At 39.5% G+C, this 25,727-nt stretch overlaps 1 protein-coding gene across 1 annotated transcript in view; it reads left to right on the plus strand.

Annotated features, from left to right (window-relative positions):
- Positions 1-22,949, plus strand: part of G6PD4 (glucose-6-phosphate dehydrogenase 4) — a 36,822-nt gene extending 13,873 nt beyond the window's left edge. The window contains exons 5-12 of the mRNA XM_088984185.1: positions 2,050-2,164; positions 2,310-2,515; positions 2,675-2,783; positions 2,967-3,007; positions 3,196-3,316; positions 3,399-3,601; positions 22,217-22,417; positions 22,519-22,949. Of these exons, the coding sequence (XP_088840311.1) occupies positions 2,050-2,164; positions 2,310-2,515; positions 2,675-2,783; positions 2,967-3,007; positions 3,196-3,316; positions 3,399-3,601; positions 22,217-22,417; positions 22,519-22,756 (1,234 nt within the window). The 3' untranslated portion in view covers positions 22,757-22,949. The remainder of the gene's footprint in view (positions 1-2,049; positions 2,165-2,309; positions 2,516-2,674; positions 2,784-2,966; positions 3,008-3,195; positions 3,317-3,398; positions 3,602-22,216; positions 22,418-22,518) is intronic.
- Positions 22,950-25,727: the final 2,778 nt, after the last annotated feature.

Consider the following 25,727-nt stretch of genomic DNA (forward strand, 5'->3'; position numbering starts at 1 on the left):
TGGCCTCTATTCCAACTTGATGTTAAAAATGCTTTCCTTAATGGTGATCTATAAGAGGAGGTATATATGGATACTCCAGCTGGTTTTTATGAGAATGTTGGTAAGGGAAAAGTTTGCATGTCGAAGAAATCACTATATGGCTTGAAACAGTCACCTAGAGTATGGTTTGGAGCATTTATCCGTTTTGGGTACACATAGACTCAATCCAACCATACTTTCTTTGTTAAAAGGAGAGAGACACTCTTGTTAGTATTGGTTGTATATGTAGGTGATATAGTTGTTACAGGAAATGATCTGAAGGAGATTGATGCACTCAAGAAGTCACTACAACAAGAGTTTGAGATCAAGGATCTAGGTGAACTGAAATGCTTTTTGGGGATTGAGGTTGCAAGATCCAAGTATGGGATTTTCACCTCTCAGAGAAAGTATGTGTTGGACTTACTATAGGAGACTAGGAAGCTAGGAACTAAACCAACTGATACTCCTGTTGACCCAAATCATAGAATTAATGCTTTGGATGGTGAGTTGGTTAAGAATGTGGGAAGATATCAGAGGATGGTAGGCTGGCTACTACATTTATATATGACACATCTAGATATCTCCTGTGCTATTAGTGTTGTGAGTCAATATATGCATGCTCTTCAGGTTCAGCACTGGGAAGCCATTGAGAGGATACTTGCATACTTGAAGAAGCATCCTGGCAGAGGGATTCTTTTCTCAAACCATGAAAATTTAAAGCTGGAGTTTTACACAAATGTAGATTGGGCAGGTTGCTTAGATGACAGGAGATTTACATCAGGGGTATACACCTTTATGGGAGGAAACTTGGTCTCATGGAAGAGTAAAAAACAGTCAGTTATGATTAGATCAAGTGTAGAGGCTGAATATAGATCTATGGCTCATGGTGTTTCAGAAATACTTAGGGTGAGATCTTTATTGAGTGAGATTAGAATAAAAACTGAGGAGCCCATGATGTTATATTGTGACAACCAAGCTGCAATCAATATTGCCCACAATCCAATTCACCATGACAGGACTAAACACATTGAGGTTGATAGGCACTTCATAAGAGAAAGGGTGACAACTGGAGAAGTCTGTTTGCCTTATGTCTCCTTTGAACTACAATTGGCTGATGTCATCACCAAAGGTGTTGCAAAGAATAAGCTTGAATACAATCTACGCAAGTTGGGAATGTGTGACATTTACTCCCAACTTGAGGGGGAGTGTTGAGGTTTTAGACAAATCATGTAGCCTATAGTGGTAGTTTTTGATTATTTTTTGTTTAAATAGGAATGGGGACCACAACGCTCTTGTTCGGTCCTTTTTGAGCAGTTATTTTAATTGTTTTATGCTATTTTATGTGTTAGCTGCCCTATAAGGGCATATTTGTCTTTGTACTCTTTATTGTTTCAAACTATAAATAATAGTGAAGAGGGTGGCCAGCATTATTGCTCTCTTTTCTCTCTCAAATCTCTTCTCTTCCTTTTCTCCATTCTTCTCTTCTTCAAGAAACATTCTTTTCTTTTACAGATTTTTATTTCAACACCTTTCTACTAAAAAGGAAAAAAGTGCCAATGAATCTTAAGCAATTTAATGGAGTGATTGAGAGGAGAGATAATTAGTGGAGTGAGTTATTAGAAGAGAGAGTTAATGACATGATTAATGAGGAGAGATAATCAAAGGAGTTAATGAGAAAGAAAAGGAGAGTTAATGAGGTGAGATGAAAGTCCAAAAGTTAATTGGCTACTTGAGTTATTTTGTTCAATTTTAAAAATAAAAAATTCAAAAAAACCATAAAATAGAGAAGGGGTGGGGAAGAAATAAGAAGCGTGCTGACATATCCTGCTTTGTTTATCTATCAATCTAATCCCTCCATTGTAAACATCAAAGGCATAGGACTAGTATATTTGGGAAGTGATGTGTGTTGTGTATGGTTAGTCATATGGTGAATATGTTTTGAACTTGGTATTCTGCAATTGTTTCATTTCAACATGATCAAGAAACCAGAAGAGGGAATTTTCACCAAGGCTCTGAAATTTTACTCTGCAGAGAAAACTGTGATGACAAATTGGATGCTTTTCTCAGTAGAACATACTACCTTAATGGAGGTTTTGACAACAGGGATGGCATGTCAAGGCTCAACAAGCTAATGGAAACAACTGAGGTAAAGTTAGTGAAACCTAGACTACTAGGTAGTTTTGAGTCTTCTTTAATTTATTCCACATATATAAAGGTTTGTATTTTTCAGTTCAATTTCTATTTGTTGCCTGGCTTTGGTGACTTATTCTTTAATAGTTCAATGACCTCAGGGTGAATCTGGAACAAACAGAATATTTTACCTTTCTGTGCCACAAGAAGCACTTCTTGATGTTTCACTGTCTCTTGCTGATAATGCACAAACCAAAAGGGGCTGGAATCGGATCATAATTGAAAAACCATTTGGTTTTGATGCATCCTCTTCTTATCAGTTGACACGGTCTCTCCTTTCAAAATTCGAGGAAAAGCAAATCTATAGGTGCTTATGCATAACATCTCTGTGCAATTTCAATTTTCTTAACAACTTTCAAAGTGCATCTCGTACATGCTAATTTATTTCACTTATACCTCACCTTAAGAATTGAGCAGGTGCCTTAGTATTTGGTTTAATTTATTCTTTTTCCTTTCCCCTTTGCAGGATAGATCATCTTCTTGGGAAAAATTTGATTGAAAATCTCACTGTTTTAAGGTTCTCTAATCTTGTTTTTGAGCCACTCTGGAGCAGAACTTACATACGCAACGTGCAGGTATCACTTTTCTTTTTCTGTTTACCAATTAATTAGACCCAAGTTGGTTCTAATAAGCAACTTTATGATTTCCATTCTTTGTTACAGCTATCCATAAAAAAGCATCTTTATGATTTCCATTCTTTTTTACAACTATCAATAAAAAAGCATCTTTAATGATACTTTTTGTATAACTTGATAAAGGTCATTTTATCAGAAGACTGGGGTATGGAAAAGCAAGGAAGGTGAATACAAGTTATACGTTCTCAAAAGATCCTTTGGATATTGCTCTTCCCTGTTTTTGAATACAAGTTATCTTTTCTAAAAAAGGCTCTTTTTTATGAATCAAGTAGCTCGTTCTACTCGATGTTGAAATCAATCAATCCATGATGTTGGTTTCATTTATCTTGTTTGTCACATGTTTTCTTCTTAGATACTTTGATGGGTATGGCATTATCCGGGACATAGTCCACAGTCATATATTGCAAACAATAGCATTGTTTGCCATGGAGCCACCCATAAGTCTGGATGGTGAAGATATTCGAAATGAAAAGGTAAGTTAGTCTCTCTGGAAGGTGTGTGCATTTCATAATTTGTTGCAGTTCCTTCAGAAGATTGATATGAAGCTTCTTCCAGGTCAAGGTTCTGAGATCAATCCGGAAATTGGAACTTGGTGATGTTGTTCTTGGCCAATATAAGGCTAGTTCTGCAGACAAGGTTGATGTTTATCTGAACACCTTGACACCCACATTCTTTGCTGCTGCCCTGTACATTGATAATGCTCGCTGGGATGGTGTACCCTTTTTGATCAAAGCCGGCATGGGGCTAATTAAACACAGGTAGGGTGCGTTGTTTTTGTATAATGGCAGACCAATTTATACTTATAGCTTGCTGACTCCTGAGTTCACTCCACCCGAAGCCCTAAGAATGGGCCGACTGTCTGGGTCATGGTGGTGACTTTTTTTTAATGTATGACTCCAAAGCAGTGATTCCAGTGACTCCATGGCCTCTTCACCAAGTTAATTTCCATTGTTTCCTGGCTGTAACCTATTACTGTTTAGATCTACACTATTTTAAAATGCAAAATTGGTGATCTGAGTGTCTAAAAATCTAATAAATAATAGAAATATTTCATTTAGCATACTTAACATTTTCATATAACTCAATAATATAATAATAAATTATTATCTCAATAGGTTAATCATGAAAGCTCTCTAGGCAACCCTACCTGTTTTTGCCATAGGGAGAATAATAAATAGGCAGTAGATTCATTACTTGCTCTACAAACTACAAAGATGGCATATGTAAGGGGAAAGACACCAGCTAGGTCTCCTCTTTTGCAGAACCTCATAAGAGTTGATTTTCTGGTGTTAAAAGTTAAAACCTCTCAATAGAATTCTTTAACTCCAGGTGGTGTTTGATCTCTCCAAATGGCCTTTATTGGGAAAATCAAAGGTAAAAGTAGAAAGATAGAAGGGAATGGTAAAAAAAGAGGCACAAGAGGAGCCGATGGAGTTCAAGCTCTAAACTCTTTAATCCAGAATAGAAGTGTCAAGGATACACCCCCAGAGATTGAAGAAGGTCTAGTAGACTTAATTCTCTTCTGCAACCAAAACCCCAAGATAACAACTCAGAGATGGAAACACGCCGGGAAATTAGTTTATTCTTATAAGAGGAATAAGAGGAAATAGCATAGAGGGCAGGGTACTGATCTTTCAAGTGAGACACACCCCACAGTAGAACTTCCCAAAATTTAATTTGTTCCCTGTAAAACCTCATGTGGACTAAGAAAGAGGGGTACAAAACACTCATAGATTTCCAAGGAGAAGCAAGAGTGGATTGAGTAGATGAGCCAGCGTCCCATCCATCAGATTCCAAACCATGAATGCTTCTAATAATAGATTGCCATAGTTTGTAATTTTGTTTATGTCCAAAGAAAACCTCCATAGCCATTTCCCAACAAGGAAATATTTGTAGAGACTAACTTCCCCATCCTAATCCACCATCCTCCTTAGTCTTTACACACTATTTCCCATTTTATCAAATGATCCTTTTGAGTCATTGGGTTCCCATAGGAAGTTACTCATCATTCCCTTCAACCTTTTCGCAACTTTCACTGGGATGTTGAAAATGGCCTGTCATAGAATTACCAATTAATTTGATAGAAAAATACATAACTCTTGCACTTCTTTTGTCATGTCCTTGGACTGTATTTGCTTAGTAAGGTTAGGAAGGAATCAGGTTCTTGCTTAATTTTGATAAAGAACAGTTAGGTTAGGAAGAATCTTGAGGTGAGTTTGTTAAGTCCTTGGTTATGACCCAAGGGTGAATTTAGGATGGAATTAACTAGAATATGGTTTATGGATAATTTTGAGACTAAAGATAGAGATCAGTTAGGTAGGAAGAGTATTGAGGTGTAATTACAACTTTTGCAACTTTGTCCCAAAACAACGAAAAACTTTGAAATGAGGAAAATAGGTCCAGGCTTGGAATTTTTAAGTAAAAATTTGTAGGCAGGTAGATGCTAGAAAGAGTGGGGAAAAAGTTGGAAAAGTTAGTGAGGGATTTCATGTGGGAGCCAGGTGAGGAGAAGAGGGATCATAGAGTTAGATGGGAATTTGTAAGTAGAAGCAAAAAATATGGGGGTCTAGGTTTAGGAAATTTACATAAAAGAAACATGGCTTTGTTGGGCAAATGGCTTTGGAGACTACCCGGTGGACAGAGATAAACTACGGGCAAAGGTAGTTGCAAGTATTCATGGGCTTGCAACGGATGGCTGGGATGCAATAGTTGATGTTTGTCTGAACCCCCTCAAGTCAGATAAAATGATCTGGTTCCTGTTGCCTAAAGGCTCCTTTTCAGTTGCTTCCTTTTTTAAAATCCTTTATTTGTCCTCTATCTCTTTACCTTTTCCTGTTAAGGAAGTTTGGACTAAGCCTATTCCCCCAAAGGTCTGTTTTTTGCTAGGAAGTGTTCTTTGGGAAGGTTAATACCTTGGACAAGGTGCAGAAGAAAAGGCCTTGTACTTGTCCCCAAATTGGTGTTCCCTTTGCAAATCCAACGACGAAGATTCCTTCCACTTGTTTTTATCTTGCCTTGTGTCTACAACTATCTGGTCTTGGATTTTTGCCCCTTTCGGTTGCAGGTGGTTGCTGCCAGCGGAGGTCTCTCAATTGTTTGAAGCCTCAGTCCTTGGTAGGCAATCAAAAAGAGGAAGGCTGATGTGGAGGTGTATTAGAGTAGCTTCATTATGGGGGAGAGGAACACTAGAATGTTCCATAATTAGGAGAGAAGCCTTTCTGAATTGAAGGATTGCATATTGATAAGGGCAATACATTGGTTGAGAGCAACAGACTTATCCCAACTCTATTCCTTTGATTTCTGGAGGAACTGGTCAACAGTGGCTAGCACTTCATCCTCAAAATAGGTTTATGTGACAATTTGGGTTTCCCTTGCTGAGGATTTTGTTTTACTTAACTTTGACGGAAGCAGCCAAGTTAACCCTGGCCCCTCTGGCATAGGAGTCGTCTTGAGGGACAAGGACAGTAGTGTTTTAGCATTATTCTCAGTTTATTTGCACTAGTAGATAGAAAGTTATTGTGTTTCTTGATGCACAAAACAAGGAATGGCATTTTTGTAATTATGGTGAACAGTATTCCGGGCCACACATGTCACTCTATAAATAGATGTATGTAGAGGCTGATTTATGTCTCTTACATCTTTCCTTTTTTGGCCCTTGGGACCACCCTTTTATGTTGTAACTTATGTATAATATCTTTTGTTTTATTATTTCTTGTAAGACAAGGACATAACTGCCCTTTCCATAACATTGTATTATCTCATATATAAGTTAAATATTTCTGGGCGTGTGGTTCAAGACAGAACACACATGTCACTCTATAAATATATAAGTTGACATGGTATCAGAGCAGGTTTTTCAACCTGTCCTTGATTGACATCCTTTTAGATCTGTGAGATAGACCCATCTTCTTCAGTTTTGGATTTCGTATGTTGCTGTACTGATTTGCACATCTCAACTGCTATTTCTCTGGAAGCTCGCCATCAGAAATAGGGTTTCTTCAATTTCTCTCAATCGGCTACTCCAATAACTATGAAACTTCAGATCTGAAGTCGCCCAGGTCAGATCTATAATTTTTTTTGGTTCAGATTCCTTTTGAAGAGTGTTTTGCCCCTCTTCTTGTTCGATAGTCCAGAAAACTTACATTTTTTGGACTGTTACCAGTTCGAGAACTCTGTGTGACTGGTTTCTTTATTGGATTTTGATTCCTCTCTGTGACGTGTGGTTGGGCACACTTATTCCGTCGAGTTTTGGACTTTCTTGGACCTTCTACTGCTCTATTTTCTCAATTTTCCTTGCTTTGCTGAAATGGCCATGGAGAAAAGAGATATTCTACCAATAAAGTTCAATGGAACAAACTATGCTTTCTGGAAATTCCATTTCCAGTTCTATGTTGAAGGAAATGGATTATGGGGATTCATGGATGGTTCCACAAAACAACCAGATGAGTCTGATTCTAAGGGGCTGAAACAGTGGAAGATCGACAATGCCAAAGTGGTGTCTTGGCTTCTCAGATCTGTTGAAACTGAGATTGCTATTCCAATGAGAAGTTATCGAACTGCTAGTGAGATGTTCACCTACATGGAAAAGGTGTATCAACAGTCCAACATCTTGCGTCAGTATCAGATAGAGACAGAGATATTTTCTTACTGTCAGGGTAAGAAGAAAATACAAGAGTACTATGCTGGTTTTGTGAACTTGTGGACAGAGTATGAATTAGTTCATATTGGGTGAAAACACCTTTGCTTGCTGCATAAAAAATCTGAAAGACCACTTTGATAGGAGGAAAATCATGCATTTTTTGTTGCTTTTGAGACCTGAATATGAAATTGTAAGAGATCCAACATTCTTAGTAGGGGCACTCCTCCCACACTTGACACAGTTTTGGGGGAGCTTTTCAAGGAGGAAACTAGACTCATTACTCAATCGACCTTGAGGTCGAAATCTGATTTAGGAACAGACAGCCTTTTTGATGAATAAATCCAAACCCAATAAGGACTTGTCTCGTGTACGGTGCTATGAATGCAAGGAATATGGACATGTTGTTTCACACTGCCGGAAGAAAAATTTCTGCACCTACTGCAAATAGCATGGACATATTATTCTTGAATGGTTCAAGCTCTAAGAAGAATCAACACAAGGCTTTCCAGGCAACCACTAAAGGTACAGACACAGGAAGTACAGCTTCAGCTGGAATGGATGAAAATTCTGGGACTCTTACAGAAGAAGAATGCGGCAGCTAGTATCCTCATCTATTTCCTCTGCATTTTCAGCCATCGGTCTTTCGGGTGAGTCATCCTATTATGGTTCCTCTCCTATCCACTTATAGATCATTGATTCCAAGGCCTCTAACCATATGACGGGGGCTCACATTGGTGACTGGTCAGTTCGTTAAACCCAAATCCTTGAATAAACACATTATTATTGCTAATGGAGAGAAACTAAATATTGTTGGTTGCAATGATTTGTCCTTAACCACATCTGTTAATTATTGTTTTCATCTACCTAAAACTTTCTTTGTTCCTAAACTTACAATTAATTTGATCACAGTCAGTCAGCTAGTTGAGGATGGTAACATTGTTTTCTTTTCCCATGATGGCTGTTTGATACAAGACCAGCGCACTGGGACAGTGAAAGGAAAGAGGTGTAGACTGGGTCAGCTATTGCCTTGGAATTTGAAAAGACACCGGGGCATTCATCCATATCCTATTTACTTACTACCACTCCTAGTATTGAGGTTATTTGCAGAAATAATGTATGGCACTTGTGGCATAGGCGTCTTGGGCACCCCTATGCAAAATTGCAAATAAACTTGAGTCTTTGTTTCGTAATGGTTTTTTTTCTTCTAAAGCTACTTCTTTTAATAATGTTGATAGGCTTGCATTTCCTGTTGCTCGAGTAAGAATCATGTTTTACCCTTTCCTTCAGTTGTTGAACATGCTTCTGTTCCTTTTAAAATAATACATAGTGATGTTTGGCCGTCTTCAGTTGTTTCTAGATTAGGATTTAAATATTTTGTTACATTTATTGATGACTGCACTTGCTTTACATGGATATATTTCTCGAGAAACAAATTTGATGTTTTTTCTACCTTTAAATCCTTCCTAGCAAAAATCAAAAACCAATTTGATGCAAACATTGGGGTTTTCCATTCAGACTCAAGGGGTGAATACCTTGATGGAGATTTTCAAATTTTCTTGAGAGACGATGGAATACGATCCCAGAGATCTTGTCCTGGCACTCCACAACAAAACGGAGTGGCAGAGCGCAAGAACAAACATATCCTGAGCATAGTTCGAACTCTTCTTCATGATTCCCATGCACCTACTTCATTTTGGGTGGAGGCAACCAGCATTGCCGTGTAATTTATTAACATTCTTCCATCATCTTTCTTGCATAATACATCTCCTTTTCAAAGTTTGTTTCATTGTTCACCTAATTTTTCTGTTCTTCATGTCTTTGGTTGTGTATGTTTTGTTCAACTTCCTCCACATGAACGCACAAAACTGACTCCCCAATCAACGATGTGTGCTTTTGTGGGATATAGCCTTGATCATAAGGGCTTCCTTTGCTATGATCCGAAGTCTCGTTGAGTTCGTGTATCCCGCAATGTCATCTTCCTTGAGAACATATCCTTTTTTGCTCACATTGTTAAGTTGCCTGCTACTTCCATTTCGGTACTGCATTCTTTTGACTCTGCAAGTTCTTTAGATTCATCTTCCATTCCAAAGTTGCTTCGTGTCTATTTCAAAAAGAGGCTAGCTGCTCCAGCTCCTATCGCCTTGCCTCCTTCATCACCAGAAGCTGATCCATCATCTCTAGCCACCGAGTTCTCATCATTCTCTTGATCCTGTAAGTACACCTGCACCTATCAGTGATCCTCAACCATCCTCTAATCCTCCTTTATGTCGCTCTTCTTGAATTTCTCATCCTCCTAACTGCTATGGTTTTCCTTCAAACCATAGCTCATTCTTTGCTGTTTTGTCTGCCACTGATATTCCCACGTCATACCAGAAGGCCATGGCTATCCCGCATTGGAAAGAAGCTATGGATTTTGAGCTCCAAGCTCTTATGGATAATGGTACTTGGGATATGGTTCCAGCTTCTCCAAATGCCTATGTTATTGGAAGCAAGTGGGTGTATTCAATGAAACTCAATTCCAATGGGAGTCTTGATAGATACAAGGCACATTTGGTGGCACAAGGGTACAAGTAGGAGTACGGGATAGATTATGATGAGACATTTGCCCCTATTGCTAAGATGTCCATTGTCCGTCTGTTGTTGGCCATATCTGCAATTAAACGCTAGGAAATTCATCAGATGGATGTCAAAAATGCTTTCTTGCACGTGGACCTCAAGGAAACTGTTTATATGAAGCCTCCACCGGGATACTATGACAATTCCTCCCTGGTATGTTGACTCAAAAAGTTCTTGTATGGTCTTAAACAAGCCCCTAGGGCTTGGTTTGAGAAATTTCGTTCAGTGATCACAATGCAGGATTCACATAGAGCTCTTCAGATTATTCATTGTTCATATCGAGGAGTCCCTAAGGAATTACATTACTACTCTTTTACGTGGATGAGATTCTTATCACCGGTGATGACAATCAAAGTATTTCTTCTCTGAAATAGCTACTCAGTCAGTCTTTCAAGATGAATGACCTTAGTCATCTCACTTATTTCTTGGGTTTAGAAGTTACTCACTCTCCTCGTGGATATTTTGTTAATCAACACAAGTATGCGATGGACCTTGTGAAATATGCAAACTTGAGTGATGACAAACAGGTTGGCACACCTCTTGAGATGAATATGAAACTTTCGAAGGATGATGGGGACCTCCTAGCAGATGCCACTCTTTATCGACAACTTGTCGGTAGTCTAATCTACCTCACCATGACACGTCCAGATATCTCTTATGCGGTTCAAGTTGTAAGCCAGTTTGTTTCTTCTCCTCGAAAACTGCACATGACTGTAGTTGTTCGCATTATTAGATACATCCATGGAACACTTTCACATGGCATTTTCTTCCCTACATCTCCTTCGCTTAGCTTATCCGCATATGCAGATGCTGATTGGGCAGGATGCCCAAACACTAGACGCTCCATTATTGGTTGGTGTGTCTTTCTTGGTGACTCTCTTATATCCTAGAAATGCAAGAAGCAACCGACTGTTTCCAAATCATCTATCGAGGTTGAGTATAGGGCCATGTCATCCGTCTGCAGTGAGATTATATAGCTGAGAGCCCTTCTTAATGATCTTGGCATCTCATTGTCATCCCCAATTCCTATTTATGCTGATAATGTGAGTGCTATCAAGATTGCATCCAACCCGGTCTTCCATGAGCACACCAAACATATAGAGGTTGACTGCCACTTCATTATAGACCGGTTTTCTACTGGACACATATCTCTACCGCACATGTCTTTTGCCCTTCATCTTGCTGACATATTCATGAAGGCTATGACCTGTGCTCGCCACCAGTTTCTAGTTGACAAACTGATGTTCGTACCTCAGCATCAGTTTGAGGGGGTGTGTGGAGACTGATCTATGTCTCTTACATCTTCTTTCCTTTTTTGGCCCTTGGGACCGCCCTTTTATGTTGTAACTTATGTACAATATTTTTTGTTTTATTATTTATTGTAGGACAAGGACATAACTTTTTTTTCCATAACATTGTATTATCTCATATATAAGTTAAATATTTCTGGGTGTGTGGTTCAAGACAGAACACACCCTTTTCACTCTTAACTTTTTCTCCTCTGTTTTGATCCAAGTTGACAATGTATTCTCTTCCTTTTGAAGCGAATGAATGAATGAATGGAGATTTCTTAAGAGCTCTCTTGCTGTATGGAGTGATTCCTACAAACCCTAGAGTGATTCTAGGACCCCTTGGAGTGATTCCTTGGGATTTCTCTCTCGTTTCTCTTTCTCCACCCCTATTCCTCCCTCTCTCTCTTACACTCTCTCTTGTTCTCTCATTTCTGTCTTGTGTTAGTTTGTTCCAGCCCTACTGCATCAGTTTTGGTATCAGAGCTAATGGTTAGTCACCATGTTCTCACACAGTGTCCGACTCTGTGGGCCTAGGATATCATTTAAACAATCTCATGGGTCTAGAATCAATGATGATAGGGTTTTTGAACCATATGAAGGGTCTATGGTTGATTTACTTGAGAAATTGGTGGAAGAAAGTAGATCTAGTAACATTGGCTATAGGAGTAAGTTTTTCAAGAATGTTGAAGAGAAAGGGAAGTGCCTAATTTCAAAGGAGATGAAGACAAACAAGCATTCTTTAATTGGATTACTATACTAGAAGAATATTTCGATTGGCATGATATGTCTAAAAAACAAAGATTTAGATTTGCACGCATAAAGCTTGCGGGTATTGCTAGAGTATGGTGGAGAACTCTTGAGCAACGACTAGAAAATAGAGGTGAATATCCTATTACCACATGGGCAAAGATGAAGATGTATTTGCAAGAAAAGTACATTCCACAATACTTCCACAATGATCTATATGTTTTGTTGATTAATCTCAAGCAAGGTATGCTATTTGTAGTTCAATATATGCATAAGTTTGATGAATTATATATTAGATGTGACATTACAGAAAGTGAAAGGCACAAGTCAGTTTGTTTTATGAATGGACTAAGGGATGATATCAAGAATGAATTGTCCACAATTCAGATTTATGACTTATATCATGCCTTTGAATTAGCTCTTAAGATAGAGAAGAAGCAGCTGATTACAACAAAGAATTTGAAGCCAATGAGAAGAAAGTACAAAGTTGAAGATAAAGAAGATGATTTCTTGCATGTCAATGCCCCTCCTAGAGATAAAGTTGTGAGTGAAGAATTTCAACCTATAGGAATTGTAAACATTGAAGATCAAAAGAGTGCAGGCCAAGAGAAGATTAAAATGGTTGAAGAAGGAACTTCTAACATCCATGGTCACCTTGAGGTTAATGATCAAGAAGAGATAGAAGTGGGGCAAGATGCAAATGTGTCGGTTGTAGTAGATGTTAGTAAGGAAGTAAGTCATGACTTTACCTTATAAGTTCAACTGGATCCAATTCAAGAATTACAAGTTGACATAGTACTAGTTTCACCAACATCAATAATGGTAGAACCGTAGAAGCTCAAGATTTTGCTGAATAACCAAGGGGAGCTGGACACATTGAAGGAAAGTTCCAAATGCTGTAGTTGGGATTTTGGATATGAAAGTTCATAGTGATAACCAAGGGGAAGATTCACCACAAGATAGGCTGATTGGTGATAGTAGAAAGCCTTATGTGCTGATTTCAGCCAAGCTTCTTGTGAAAGGAAGAGTAGAAAGTTGGGGATTTCAGCAAAAGACAAAGGAAAGGGAAGAAAAGAGAAGAAGGTCGACTAGGATTGATTAACATAACCCTAGCCGCCAGCCCCTCATTCTATTTATAATTAACTTAAGTATGAGATATTACAAAGATGCCCTTAGTAGGGCGGCAACTCAAACTAAGTAATTACAGCTCTTTAAAAAATAAAAACTAATGGGCCCAAGGCCCAACAACATCTTCATTTAAAAGAACTCAACACTCCCCCTAAAGTTGGGAGTAGATGTCATACATCCCCAACTTGCATAGATCATGCTCCAGCTTATTCTTTGCAACGCCATTTGTGAGGACATCAGCAAGCTGCAGATCAGAAGAAATGTATGGAAGACAAACTTCTCAAGAAGTTACCCTTTCTCTGATAAAATGTCTATCTACTTCAATGTGCTTAGTTCGGTCATGCTGGACTGGATTATGAGCAATATTAATTGCTGCCTGGTTATCGCAATACAGCATCATAGGTTCTTTTGCCTGAACATCGATTTCTTCCAACAAAGAACGGATCTAGAGAAGTTCTGAAACTCCATGTGCCATGGCCCTATATTCGGATTCTACACGATCTTGCCACAACCGTTTGTTTTTTACTCTTCCATGAGACTAGGTTACCCCCAACTAGGGTGCACACTCTTGAAGTTGATCTTCTGTCATCGAGGCATCCTGCCTAGTCCGCATCTGTATAGGTCTCTAGCTTGAGTTGTCCATGATCAGTAAACAATATGCCTCTGCTTGGATGTCCCCTCAGATAAGCAAGGATTCTGTCAATTGCCTTCCAGTGCTGGTCTCGTGGAGCATGCATGTATTGGCTCACTACACTTACTGCATAGGAGATGTCCGGTCTTGTCATTCATAAGTATAGTAGCCGACCCACAAGTCTTTGGTACCTCCCAAGGTCCTTTATTGGTTCACCTTCTGATGCACTGATTCTATGGTTCTGATCAATGGGGGTGCTAGCTGCCTTTGTTCCAAGTTTCCCTGTTTCTTGGAGAAGGTCCAAGACATACTTCCTTTGAGAGATAAAAATTCCATGTTTCGATCTTGCAACTTCAATGCCTAAGAAGTATCGCAGTTCTCCAAGGTCCTTAATCTCAAATTCCTTATGCAGGTTCCTCATCAGACTATCAATCTCACTCAGATCATTCCCAGTGACAACAATATCATCCACATAAACAATTAGGATTGACACCAAGGATCCCCTGCGCTTCACAAACAAGGTGTGATCAGATTGAGTTTGAGTGTAGCAAAAAATAATCAGGGCCTTTCCGAATCTGTCGAACCATGCTCTGGGGGATTGTTTCAAGCCATATAGTGACTTCTTCAGCTTGCATACCTTTCCCTCTTTTAGCATTATCATAAAAACCAGCTGGAAGATCCATATACACCTCTTCTTGTAGATCCCCATTTAGGAAAGCATTCTTTACATCCAGTTGAAACAAGGGCCAAGAGTATGAGGCAGCAAGAGAAAAGAGTATCCGAATAGAGGTCATCTTTGCAACTGGTGCAAAAGTCTCTAGATAATCAATGCCATAGGTCTGTGTGTATCCTTTTGCAACAAGTCTTGCCTTGTACCTCTCTATGCTTCCATCTGCCTTATACTTCACTGTGTAAACCCATCTGCATCCAACTGTCTCCTTGCCTTCTGGTAGGTCCACAATCTCCCATGTCTGATTCTTAATCAAAGCCTCCATCTCTTCTTGCATAGCTGCCTTCCACTCAGGTTTGGAGAGAGCCTCACTAACACCCTTGGGTATAGACACGGAATCAAGAGAAGAGAGAAAAGCACAGTAGGAAGGGGAAAGTCCATTGTAGGATAAGTATTGTGATATGCAATGAGCAGTGCACTTCCTCTTCCCTTTTCTAAGAGCAATAGGGAGATCAAGGTTATCTGTAACAGTGTTAGTGGGACCAACGGGAACTGAAATAGTAGAGGGATCAAGGGGAATACCTGGATCTGTATCAGCCGAATCTGGAGTCTCCAAGGGATCGACAGGAAGTGGTGTGAGTTCTGCTGTAGTGGAATCAACCTCCTTATGAAGTCTCTGCCGTGAGTAATACTGTGAGACGGAACGCAAAGGGGGTGGCAAGGTAGGTGACATCGGATGGTTGTCAAGCACAGTAGTAGACATAGGAACTGGAATTGGGAGAGGGATAGACTACTGACTTCCCCAAAACACTCCCCCTGAGAAGGATTCCTTGAGAAGAAGTATGTAGATTCGAATAAGGTGATGTCCATAGTAACAAACCGATTCCCAGAGACTGGATCATAGCAGCGGTACCCTTTCTGATTCTCTGCATATCCAAGGAAGACACATTTCTTTGCCTTGGGATCAAGCTTCGAACGGTAAGGACCAAGAATATGCGCAAAGCAGACACACCCAAACACCCTTAGAGGAATATGAAACATCTCCCCTTGAGGAAAAAGAAGGCTGAATGGAGTGTTGAATCCAAGTATACGAGAAGGCATTATGTTAATCAGATATACTGCCGTGAGAACAACATCACCCCAAAAACGAACTGGAACTGTCGCTGTGATCATCATGCTTCTTGCCGTCTCAACAATGTGTCTGTTCTTTTTCTCTGCAACACCATTCTGCTGTGGACTGTAGGAGCAGCTACTCTGATGGACAACACCATACTCCAACATATATGAGGCAAGATGTCTCTCAAAATATTCCCTAGCATTGTCAGATCTGAACATCTTGATTCTAGTTCCAAACTGTGTTAATACCATCTGATGGAATTGCCTCACCAAGGATGGTTCCTCATCATGTGATTTCATCAAGTAAATTCATCAAGTAAATCCAGGAATATCGAGAGAAATCATCCACAAACAGGAGAAAATAGCGATAGCCGCCCATAGAGGGAACATGATAAGGGCCCCACACATCCGAATGAATAACATCAAAAGGAGAACATCTTTTATTACTTGGTTTAAAAGAGTGTCTACAATGCTTTCCAAGTTCACAACCTTCACACTTCAACCTTGACAGACTCACAGACTCAAACAGTTTTGGAAACAAAGAACTTAAAGAAGAAAACGACAAATGACCCAGACGATTATGCCAAAGTATAATCTAATCCACAAGTTTTGACTCACTGTCCTTGCAAACATGATGACTTTGGTGAATTGGAAGAGTATCCAGGAGGTAGATTCCATTCACTTCACGACCACTCCCAATCGTCCTCTTTGAATCTAGACCCTGCAAAATACAATGTTCAGGAGAGAAAATTACTGAGCAGTTCAAATTCTTAGTCAAACTACTAACAGATAACAAGGTGTTCAATCTAGGAACATGGAGGACAGAGGGTAAACAAATGGAATCATTAATCTTGACAGATTCCTTCCCAGCAATAGGAACATGGGATCCATCAGCTGTGGAGACCCTATCTCTGCCAGAACTGAGCTGGTAAGAGGAGAAAATGGTGGAGCAATGGGTCATGTGCTCTAAGGCTCCAGAGTCTATAATCCAAGGAGATCTCTCCTTACCTGAAGTAGAAACATAGTTTGCAGTGACATGTGGACTACCTGTGTGGGCAAGGGAGGTAGAGTGAGTTCCACCTGTGCTACCTGTACCTTGTTGTCCGGTTGCGGCTGAATTGGAACTAGCTGTATCCCTCTGATTCAGAAGTAACCCAAACCTCTCAAGCTCGGCCCTTACTGCAGTAGCTGCAACAGACTCCAAGGCAGCTGTAGTAGGGGGGACCGGAGTGTCACCAGTAACTGTCATATGTGCATTTCCTTTCTTATTCTTCAATCTGGTCGGCACAAGATGTGGGTGAAGCTTCCAGCAAGTATCTCTTGTATGCTTCGGTTTTTTACAGTAGTCACAGACTAAGTCCCTTTTGTCTTCCTTCTTGCTCTCATTGCCATTCTGTTTAGGTTTCACAGCATTTACCATAGCAGACTGATCAGACATGAGATTCTTCATCATTACATCCCTCCTGCACTCCTCTCCTGACACGAATGCATATGCTTGGGAGAGAGTGACACTGTCCCTGAAAAGAAGATGCTGTCGTGCAATGTCATACTCAGGGTTAAGGCCAGCAAGGAATTCGAACACCCTATACTTCTCTAAGTGTCTTTGATAGGTAGCTGCATCCTTGGTGGTTTCCCAAGCAAAGGTCTCTAGATGGTCAATCTCCTGCCACAGGGTCTTAAGGACTGAGAAATAAGCTGCAACAGATCTATCTCCCTGCCTAGTAGCAATAATCTGATTTCTCAGTTGATAAGCCCCAGCAACATTCTCCTTCTGTGAATAGGTCTCTGCAACCCCATCCCATATCTCCTTAGCAGTGTTTGCCCATAAAAAGTTTTTACTTATATGTGGCACCATAGAATTACACAACCATGTCATTACCATATAATTTTCTTGCACCCATCGGGAGTTGTCAGTTTCAGGTTTTACCTCTTCACCAGTAATATACCCCAATTTTCCACGAGCCCCAATGGCCATCTTTGCAGATTGGGATCATTCCAAGTAATTTGTACCATCCAACCTAACTGTAGTAATGGTTCCAGCTCCGAAGGGGTCTCTAGTACCTCCTCCCACTGGTCCCATTTCATTCCTGGGCTTATATTCAACTCTGTGTCCCTCCATGTGACTCAAAGAGGTACAGAAAACAGCTAAAAAATGCAACAAGAATAAACAAAATACCTTCTGGAACCAACGACACTCCTTTGGTGTCCTGGACTTTCTTCCCACGAAAGATTCCTTTTCGATGGGATGGGGAGAAGAGAGAGAAGAAGCAACCGCCCTCTCTAGAGGCCTCCAAACCACATGGAACTTGAATCGCTCCTTACAAAAAACCCAGAGGAACCCTAAAAAAATAGGGCGCCACTACCTAGGTCAAAATTGAAGAGTCCAACAAAATCAGGACTCTTCCCCTTTCTCCAGTTTTTCCTGATTCTGATGAGAAACCCTAGACCAGCTACAGGGCATACAGATCCATCAAGAAAATCCAAAAGTTGGGCTTACCTGAAAACTTCGATCAGCTTCTTAAATCTCCATGCAGTCAGCCGATCTAGGGTTGCAGGAACGAATCTCTTCAAGAACCTTCAATCTGCTCTGATACCAAGTAGAAAGCCTTATGTGCTGATTTCGGCCAAGCTTCTTGTGAAAGGAAGAGTAGAAAGTTGGGGATTTCAACAAGAGACAGAGGAAAGGGAAGAAAAGAGAAGAAGGTCGACTAGGATTGATTAACATAACCCTAGCCGCCAGCCCCTCATTCTATTTATAATTAACTTAAGTATGAGATATTACAAAGATGCCCTTTGTAGGGCGGCAACTCAAACTAAGTAATTACAGCTCTTTATAAAATAAAAACTAATGGGCCCAAGGCCCAACAACATCTTCATTTAAAAGAAAATAAACTAAACCCAAGTCGGCCCACTCAACAGTGATGCAAGTGGTCAAGAAGCTAATGTTATTGATTATTTAACAATGAAGGTTATGGAAGGCAGTATTTCAGACATACATTTCTTTCAATATCCATTTATAGCTTTGTGTGTGACATCAACTGTACAACCCAAGTATGTTGAAGTAGTTATGGGAATTACTACTCCTTTTGTCATTGAGGTACATCAACTTTTCATCCTCAAGTTCTTCAAAACTCGAGGACGAGTTTTTTTGAACCAAGGGAGAATAATGAAGGAGCTGAAGAATCAAATATGGAATTTTCTTAATTTTTTTGTATTTACAGTATGGGTATTTTCGTCATTTTAACTAGTCCTGTGTTGGCCCTGGGCTATAACATCTTGTTCCTCTAGCTTAGTAGTGATTGTCATTCAATTTTCAGTTTGTTTGCACTAGTAGATAGAAAGTTATTGTGTTTCTTGATGCACAAGACATGGAATGGCATTTTTGTAATTATGGTGAACAGTATTTCGGGCCACATGTCACTTTTATAAATAGATGTATTTTCTTCCTTTTGAAGCGAATGAATGAATGAACAAATGAAGATTTCTTAAGAGCTCTCTTGCTGTATGGAGTGATTCCTACAAACCCTAGAGTAATTCTAGGACCCCTTTGAGTGATTCCGTGGGATTTCTCTCTCTTTTCTCTTTCTCTACCCTTTCTACTCTCTCTTCCTCTCTCTTTCTGTCTTGTGTTACTTTGTTCCAGCCCTACTGCATCACCTTCCTTCCATGCATTAGGCATGATGTATGTTCTCGCAACTAGATTAAATTTTGCGAACATGTGTGGGTGGGGGATACTGCTTTGAAAGATCAAATCCCTTTGTACGTCCTCTCAAGATACAAAGATGAACCTGTCTCCACTTTTCTTGTTCCTTCTAGCTCTATTACTGGTTTTGATTGGGATTTGGGTTTTAGAAGGGGTATAAGGGATTCAGAACTTAACAATATCCTAGATTTGCTTCATTTACTTGGGAGGGTCTTCTTGGATCCTTCCAAACCTGATAGTTGGATTTGGACTCAATCCCCTATTGGTTCTTTTTGTGCTTTCTTTTTCAAGGTCTTAACCCAATCCTTTGATAGTGTAGGACAAGTTTTTCCTGTTAAGGAGGTATGGAATAGTCCTATTATCCTATCCCTCCCAGATAGGAGGTTTTTGTTGGGAAGTGTTCTTGGAAAGAATAAATACTTGCGACTTACTCCAAAAGAAAAGACCAAGTTGGTGCTTATCCCCACACTAGTGTATTCTTTGCAAGGCCAATGGAGAATCTCACTATCACTTATTAATATCCTGCTCATTTGTCTCATCCATTTGGGATTGGTTTTCTTCTTTGTTTGGGTGTAGATGGACCCCTCCACCAAATTTGCCAAGTTTGTTTGCCTCTACCTTCTTTAGTTGGCCCAAGAAGAGGGGAAGGTTGTTGTGGAGGTGTGTAAGAACTGCCTTAGTGTGGACTATTTGGGAAGAAAGGAATGCACGGATATTTTCTGATAAGGAAAGTAGAGAAACCATTGTCGATCACTGTTGGGGCATTTCAATGGGCAAAATCCTTAGAGCTCTTGGTTGATTTTTCAACAAGTGACATCTTAAGAAATTGGAAGGAAGTTGCTAGTTCAGATCACCATAAGTACGTATCTAGTCTTGGTTGGTCTACTCCGCTTCATGGTTTCATAAAGCTGAACTTTGATGGGAGTAGTGCAAGGAATCCGGTTCCCTCTGGTATTGGTGGTGTTTTCAGGAACGAAGATGACAACATTGTTGGTCTATTTTCTGGGGTGAGGGGGATTCATTAAGGGCTGAGGTCTTGGCTATGGTGGAAGGAGTGCAAAGAGCAAAGGACATGAGCATCAGTAAATTGATTATAGAAGGTGATTCAAAGCTGGTGGTGGGATGGCTGCAAAAGGAAGAAGATGGACTATGGACTTATAGCAATGAGAGGAAGAAAATTAAATGGTTGACATGAGACATGGATGTGAGAGTTAGTTGGGTTAAGACTTAAGAGACAGCTAATGGTTTTGCTATGCCTTGGCAAAACAAGGGGTGGGAAGAAACAATTGTTTTGGGATCAATTGTAATTCTGCTTTATTATTTTGAGGAGAGTTGGGAGATTTTAGCTCTCCTCCTTTGTAATTTTCCCTTACTGCCTTAATGAATTTGAAGTTATTGATAAAAAAAATTGTAGGCAGGTTTTGAATAAACTCTAAAGGATGGCTGCCTTTTTTTTTGAAAAGTGGTAAAGATAACTGTATTCCCAACAGTTGGATTCTAATTCTGATTCCAGACCCTTATTCCCACGAACCAAATAGACCCAAAAAATAATAGAGATCCAATTGTCAGTAAAATCATCAGCTGGAGTTCCCTCAAAAGGATGACCGACTTCGGTAGGGTGTGAAGTACATCACGCACAAAATGGACAAAAATTCTACTTTGGTGTGATAAAGAATAGGAGCAATTGGAGATGGTTTGGGACAAAAGGATAAAACTGTCTGGAATGGGAAAATTTCAGGATTTATTGAAAATGAAAGAAACTTAGTACAAGTTGTAAGAGCTCAAATAAGCGCTGTTCATTCAGTTCCTTCATTTGTCATTTTCTAGACATAAAATTGATGGCTCAAATAAGCACTTGGGCCTAAGTTTTCCATCTAGGTTCAGCCTAATGCTTGACATTGCCATACCTTTTTTTTTATGTTTTTCATAGATATAGAGTTGCATTTGCAGCCGTGGCGAAAAATGTTTCCTATTTTTATTCTCTCAATTTGTCTTGCTACAGTTTTATTTTCTTAATTTTCTTTCAAAACAAATATTGCTTCATTACAGTTTGATCTGTTAACCAGTAAATTATTTGAATTGTTCAGTGATCTAAATGTTTAGGTCAATGGATTTTGACCAAGTCAATGGACTTTTATTAATTGACGGATTTGGTTTTAGACCAGACCATCTTGACATCGGGGTGATGGGTTGAAAACTTAGCTACTCCTAAACCTAAACTCTTAGCCAATTATGAAATTTTAAACAAAACTGATCTATGATTAGACAAGTCAACTCTCAGGGCAGACCTGTAAATAATATGTAAATCGGGAAAAATCCAATACTCTGGCTCCAAAATCAATCATTTGCCTATTTTGTTATCTTGTGAGAGTAGTTTGCATACAGGAACAATGATGTTCCCAATACACGGAGGTAGTGTTTTATGGGTAGGAGTGGGTAGTGTTCTTGTAGGCAGGTGATCTGGATTCTGGAGTCATACAATACAGCTTGTCACTTGAAGGGTCATGTAGGAAATATCTGGGGGCAGCCATGAACTATACCAAGACAACCATCTGATTGTGTTCCATGTAGTTTGCACAAAGCTCAACCCAAAAGGATTGTTTGGATGGTTCCATCATATTTATACGCATGCATGTATGGTTCCATCATTGTGATGGAATGATCTTTGACATTCCAAATCTAGTGCACGGGGTGGGTCTTGACACTGCATTTGCAGCTTCTGATGGTCCTCTGAAAACACCAATTTACCATCCTAAATTCCAATAGCACAGATTTGGTATTTCCAGACTTCACCAGATTCAATTTTCTTACCTATATTTGTTCTCATGCAGAGTGGAGATTCGAATCCAGTTTCACCGAGTTCCAGGAAACCTCTATAGTGAACGCATTGGGCATAACATTGCACTTTCCACTAATGAACTGATTCTACGGGATGTTCCTGATGAAGCAATCCTTGTCAAAGTCAACAATAAGATCCCAGGTTTAAGCTTACAACTGGATGCTTCAGAACTGAATTTGCTATACAAGGACAAGTAAGTTCTTAACTTCTTGGTTGCCTTTGAATTCTTAAATTTATGTTCAAATCTTGACAATGATATTCCAATGCAATCATTACTCGATACATGCTTATTAGGTATAATGTGGATGTGCCCGACTCATATGAACATCTTCTTCTGGATGTCATTGATGGAGACAACCATTTATTTATGAGAAGTGACGAGCTTGCAGCTGTATGGAATATTCTGACTCCAGTTCTACGTGAGATAGATGAGAACAAGATAGCCCCAGAGCTCTATGAGTTTGGAGGCAGAGGCCCTGTAGGAGCTTACTATCTCGGAGCAAAACATGGTGTCAGATGGGCAGACGACTAGCAAATAACAATAGCCAGCCCCTCTCCATGAGCAGCAGATTTGCTGTATACTTGTATTCCTCACTATATCTATCAATATTTTACTAGTAATGAATTGAAGTCAACAAAAGCCACTGATTAGACATGCTAATGTTGCACGGTGAATGTAAGGAATATTGTATAAGTATCTATTCAGTAGTCTTTGTTCCTGCCAAGTCCGAATTCAGATTCAATAGCCTGCCATTCCCCTTTTTCGTTCTGTCCAGGCGTCCACTCCCTCTTTGTCCCTGGACTAAATTCCCCTAGATGATGTTCAATTGAGGGGATTTTATTTTGCAATATCAAGCTGCTCCTTTTGAACCAAGGCAACTTTCACCTTTTGACATCATTTGGAATTTGCTTTGCTCTTCACTTGGCTTATTTGTATAGATGACAGACACTATGCTCATCAGTAAGGAGACTTGGGGTGTGAGTAAAAATGGCACTGGTGGGATAACATTCGTGTGGTTGACCCCAAAAATTTGGGATTAGGATCGAGTTGACTTGAAAAAAAGTTGAGAAGTATAATATACATAGATTTCTTAGAAGTGGATTTGGGCAAACTTTTGAAAGGACATCTTAGTAGTTAATTTACTTTGGGGAAGAAGAGAAGTGAAGGGATGGGAGATCCATTATATGGATGGCCGAACCCTGTAGGAGGGTTAGCCGAAATTTCAAAAATTTCTTTACTTCCATCTGAGAATTTTATCCACAATTTAGAAAATTACATTTCCAAGGTTCGTTTTTGTAATCAAAACAGACAAAATCTAAAACCAAATTAAGAGAATGATATACCTGATACGGAATCTACGCAAGAATGTTCTTCCCAACGTAAGTGTTCACGCCCAAAGAGGTACCAAATCCTCCCTCCATTAAAGATGACACAACTTAGGGTGAGACAGGATCAACATGTAGTTCTTCACCAAGAACTAGTGATTCTTCAACAAGAATCGAATAGGACAACGAGCATAATTTTTAGATTGTTTTTCTCGCAAGAAACAATATCAAGATCCAATCTTGATCGAATCCAAGAACTAGAGATCGAACAGCGCGGGGCAGCAAGAATAGGAAGAAAAAGAACAGAAGGCAAGTGTAATTTAACTGTGTTGTCTTCTCTCTGTATTCAGCGAATGTATCTTTGGAGGTTCGCCTTACTCTCTTATTTATAGCCTTAAAGAAAAAAATTTCCTAATCCCATAAGGAGTTTCCTAATCCAAATATTTTATTTGGATCTGAACTCTTTAAATGATAAGAATAATCCCTTATTTTATCTATAGATAAAGATCAACATTCCTAATGAAATTAGGTGTTTTTATGATCCAAATCTTTATTTGGATGTATATTCTTTAAGTAGATAAGGATAACCCCTTATCTTATCTATTGATCCAAATCCCAGATCCGCCCCTATTTAATTAATCTAATTAACCTAGTTCGAAATGGGATTTTATGCCCATTAAGCTTTCATGGTCACTTCCACTTTAATGCTGCCTAGCTTGGCTCTCTTTGTATGGCGTGGGACCCTATTATTGATCTATACATCAGCCACATGGGTTCAGCCTAGCCTCTGTTACAAGGCCTGGCCGAATTCACTACTGAATACAGTGAACCACTGAGTCCATCACTATGGGCTCTCAATGAGCCCAACATTTACACTAAATGGTCATTGGGTCCAACCATATTATGAAGGCCCAAGTACTATGAACAGATGCAAGATTAGTCCATCAGGTATAATCCTCAATGGTTTTACACTTAACCTCTCAGCCCATAATGATCAAACACTGCCCGACAAGAGAAGACTTCTCTTTCGGCCGCAAGGTGTAGTGTTGCACTCTCTATTCACATAGATCTCGGTATCTATGTAGATATATATCTATTATCTCTCTCTCTCTCTCTCTCTCTATCTATATATATATATATATATAGGGGTTCAACCTAGCCTCTGTTACAAGGCTTGGTCGACATTGTATTCAGTAGTGAATTCGGCCAAGCCTATGTATATATATAGATGGGTTCAACCTAGCCTCTGTTACAAGGCCTGGCTGAATTCACTGCTGAATACAATGAACCCCTGAGTCCATCACTATGGGCTCTCAATGAGCCCAACATTTACACTAAATGGTCATTGGGTTCAGCCATCTTATGAAGGCCCAAGTACTATGGGCAGATGCAAGATTAGCCCATCAGGTATAACCTTCAATGGTCTTACACTTAACCTCTTAGCCCATAATGATCAAACACTGCCCGACAAGAGATGACTTCTCTTTCGGCCGCAAGGTGCAGTGTTGCACTCTCTATTCATATGTATCCCGGGAATTAAAATCTTTTGCGAATATTTTGAAACCTATATATATATATATATATATATTAACTGTTGAAATCAACTGCCGGTAGTTTAGGTTTCCATCAGAGAGAATGCATCCCCGATCATTCACTTTGTCTAACAAAGGAGCTGATCCTGTCACTATGATCATCCACTCAGATTATTCTTGGATTGTCCCAACATACCTATGTTTTGACCCCCTCTAAAAATCTCGCTGATTGGCATATCAAAGATAGCCCAATCTGACACCTAGTGCAGCATCATAATCGAGCCTAGGGGTCAAGTGTAACATTCCAGTTTTGACCATCTATCTCCAAGGTCCAGGGCAATACTAAAATTTTGGTCCGGTTCAGGGTTTCAAGAAAACATACACTCATGTACCTCAGGTCTCACCCTGGCAGCTGAGACAAGCCACCCCAACCAACTTGGCAGTACATTAGTGTTAGCCTTGGCAGGATAAATTTCTCCAGATCTATCCAATGGGTATGAAGATTCTAAGCTAATACGAGTCTCATATGTGTCCAGTTTAAGGGTTTTACATAGAAATACACTATAATAATATGAATCAAATATGTAATTTATTCATTTACAATAAATGTTATAATATACATTATGCTGATTGGAGTTAAGGGCA

Source organism: Nelumbo lutea, chromosome 4, assembly GCF_056320005.1.
Source record: "Nelumbo lutea isolate HS-2025 chromosome 4, American lotus-T2T, whole genome shotgun sequence".
Classification (NCBI taxonomy): Eukaryota; Viridiplantae; Streptophyta; class Magnoliopsida; order Proteales; family Nelumbonaceae; genus Nelumbo; species Nelumbo lutea.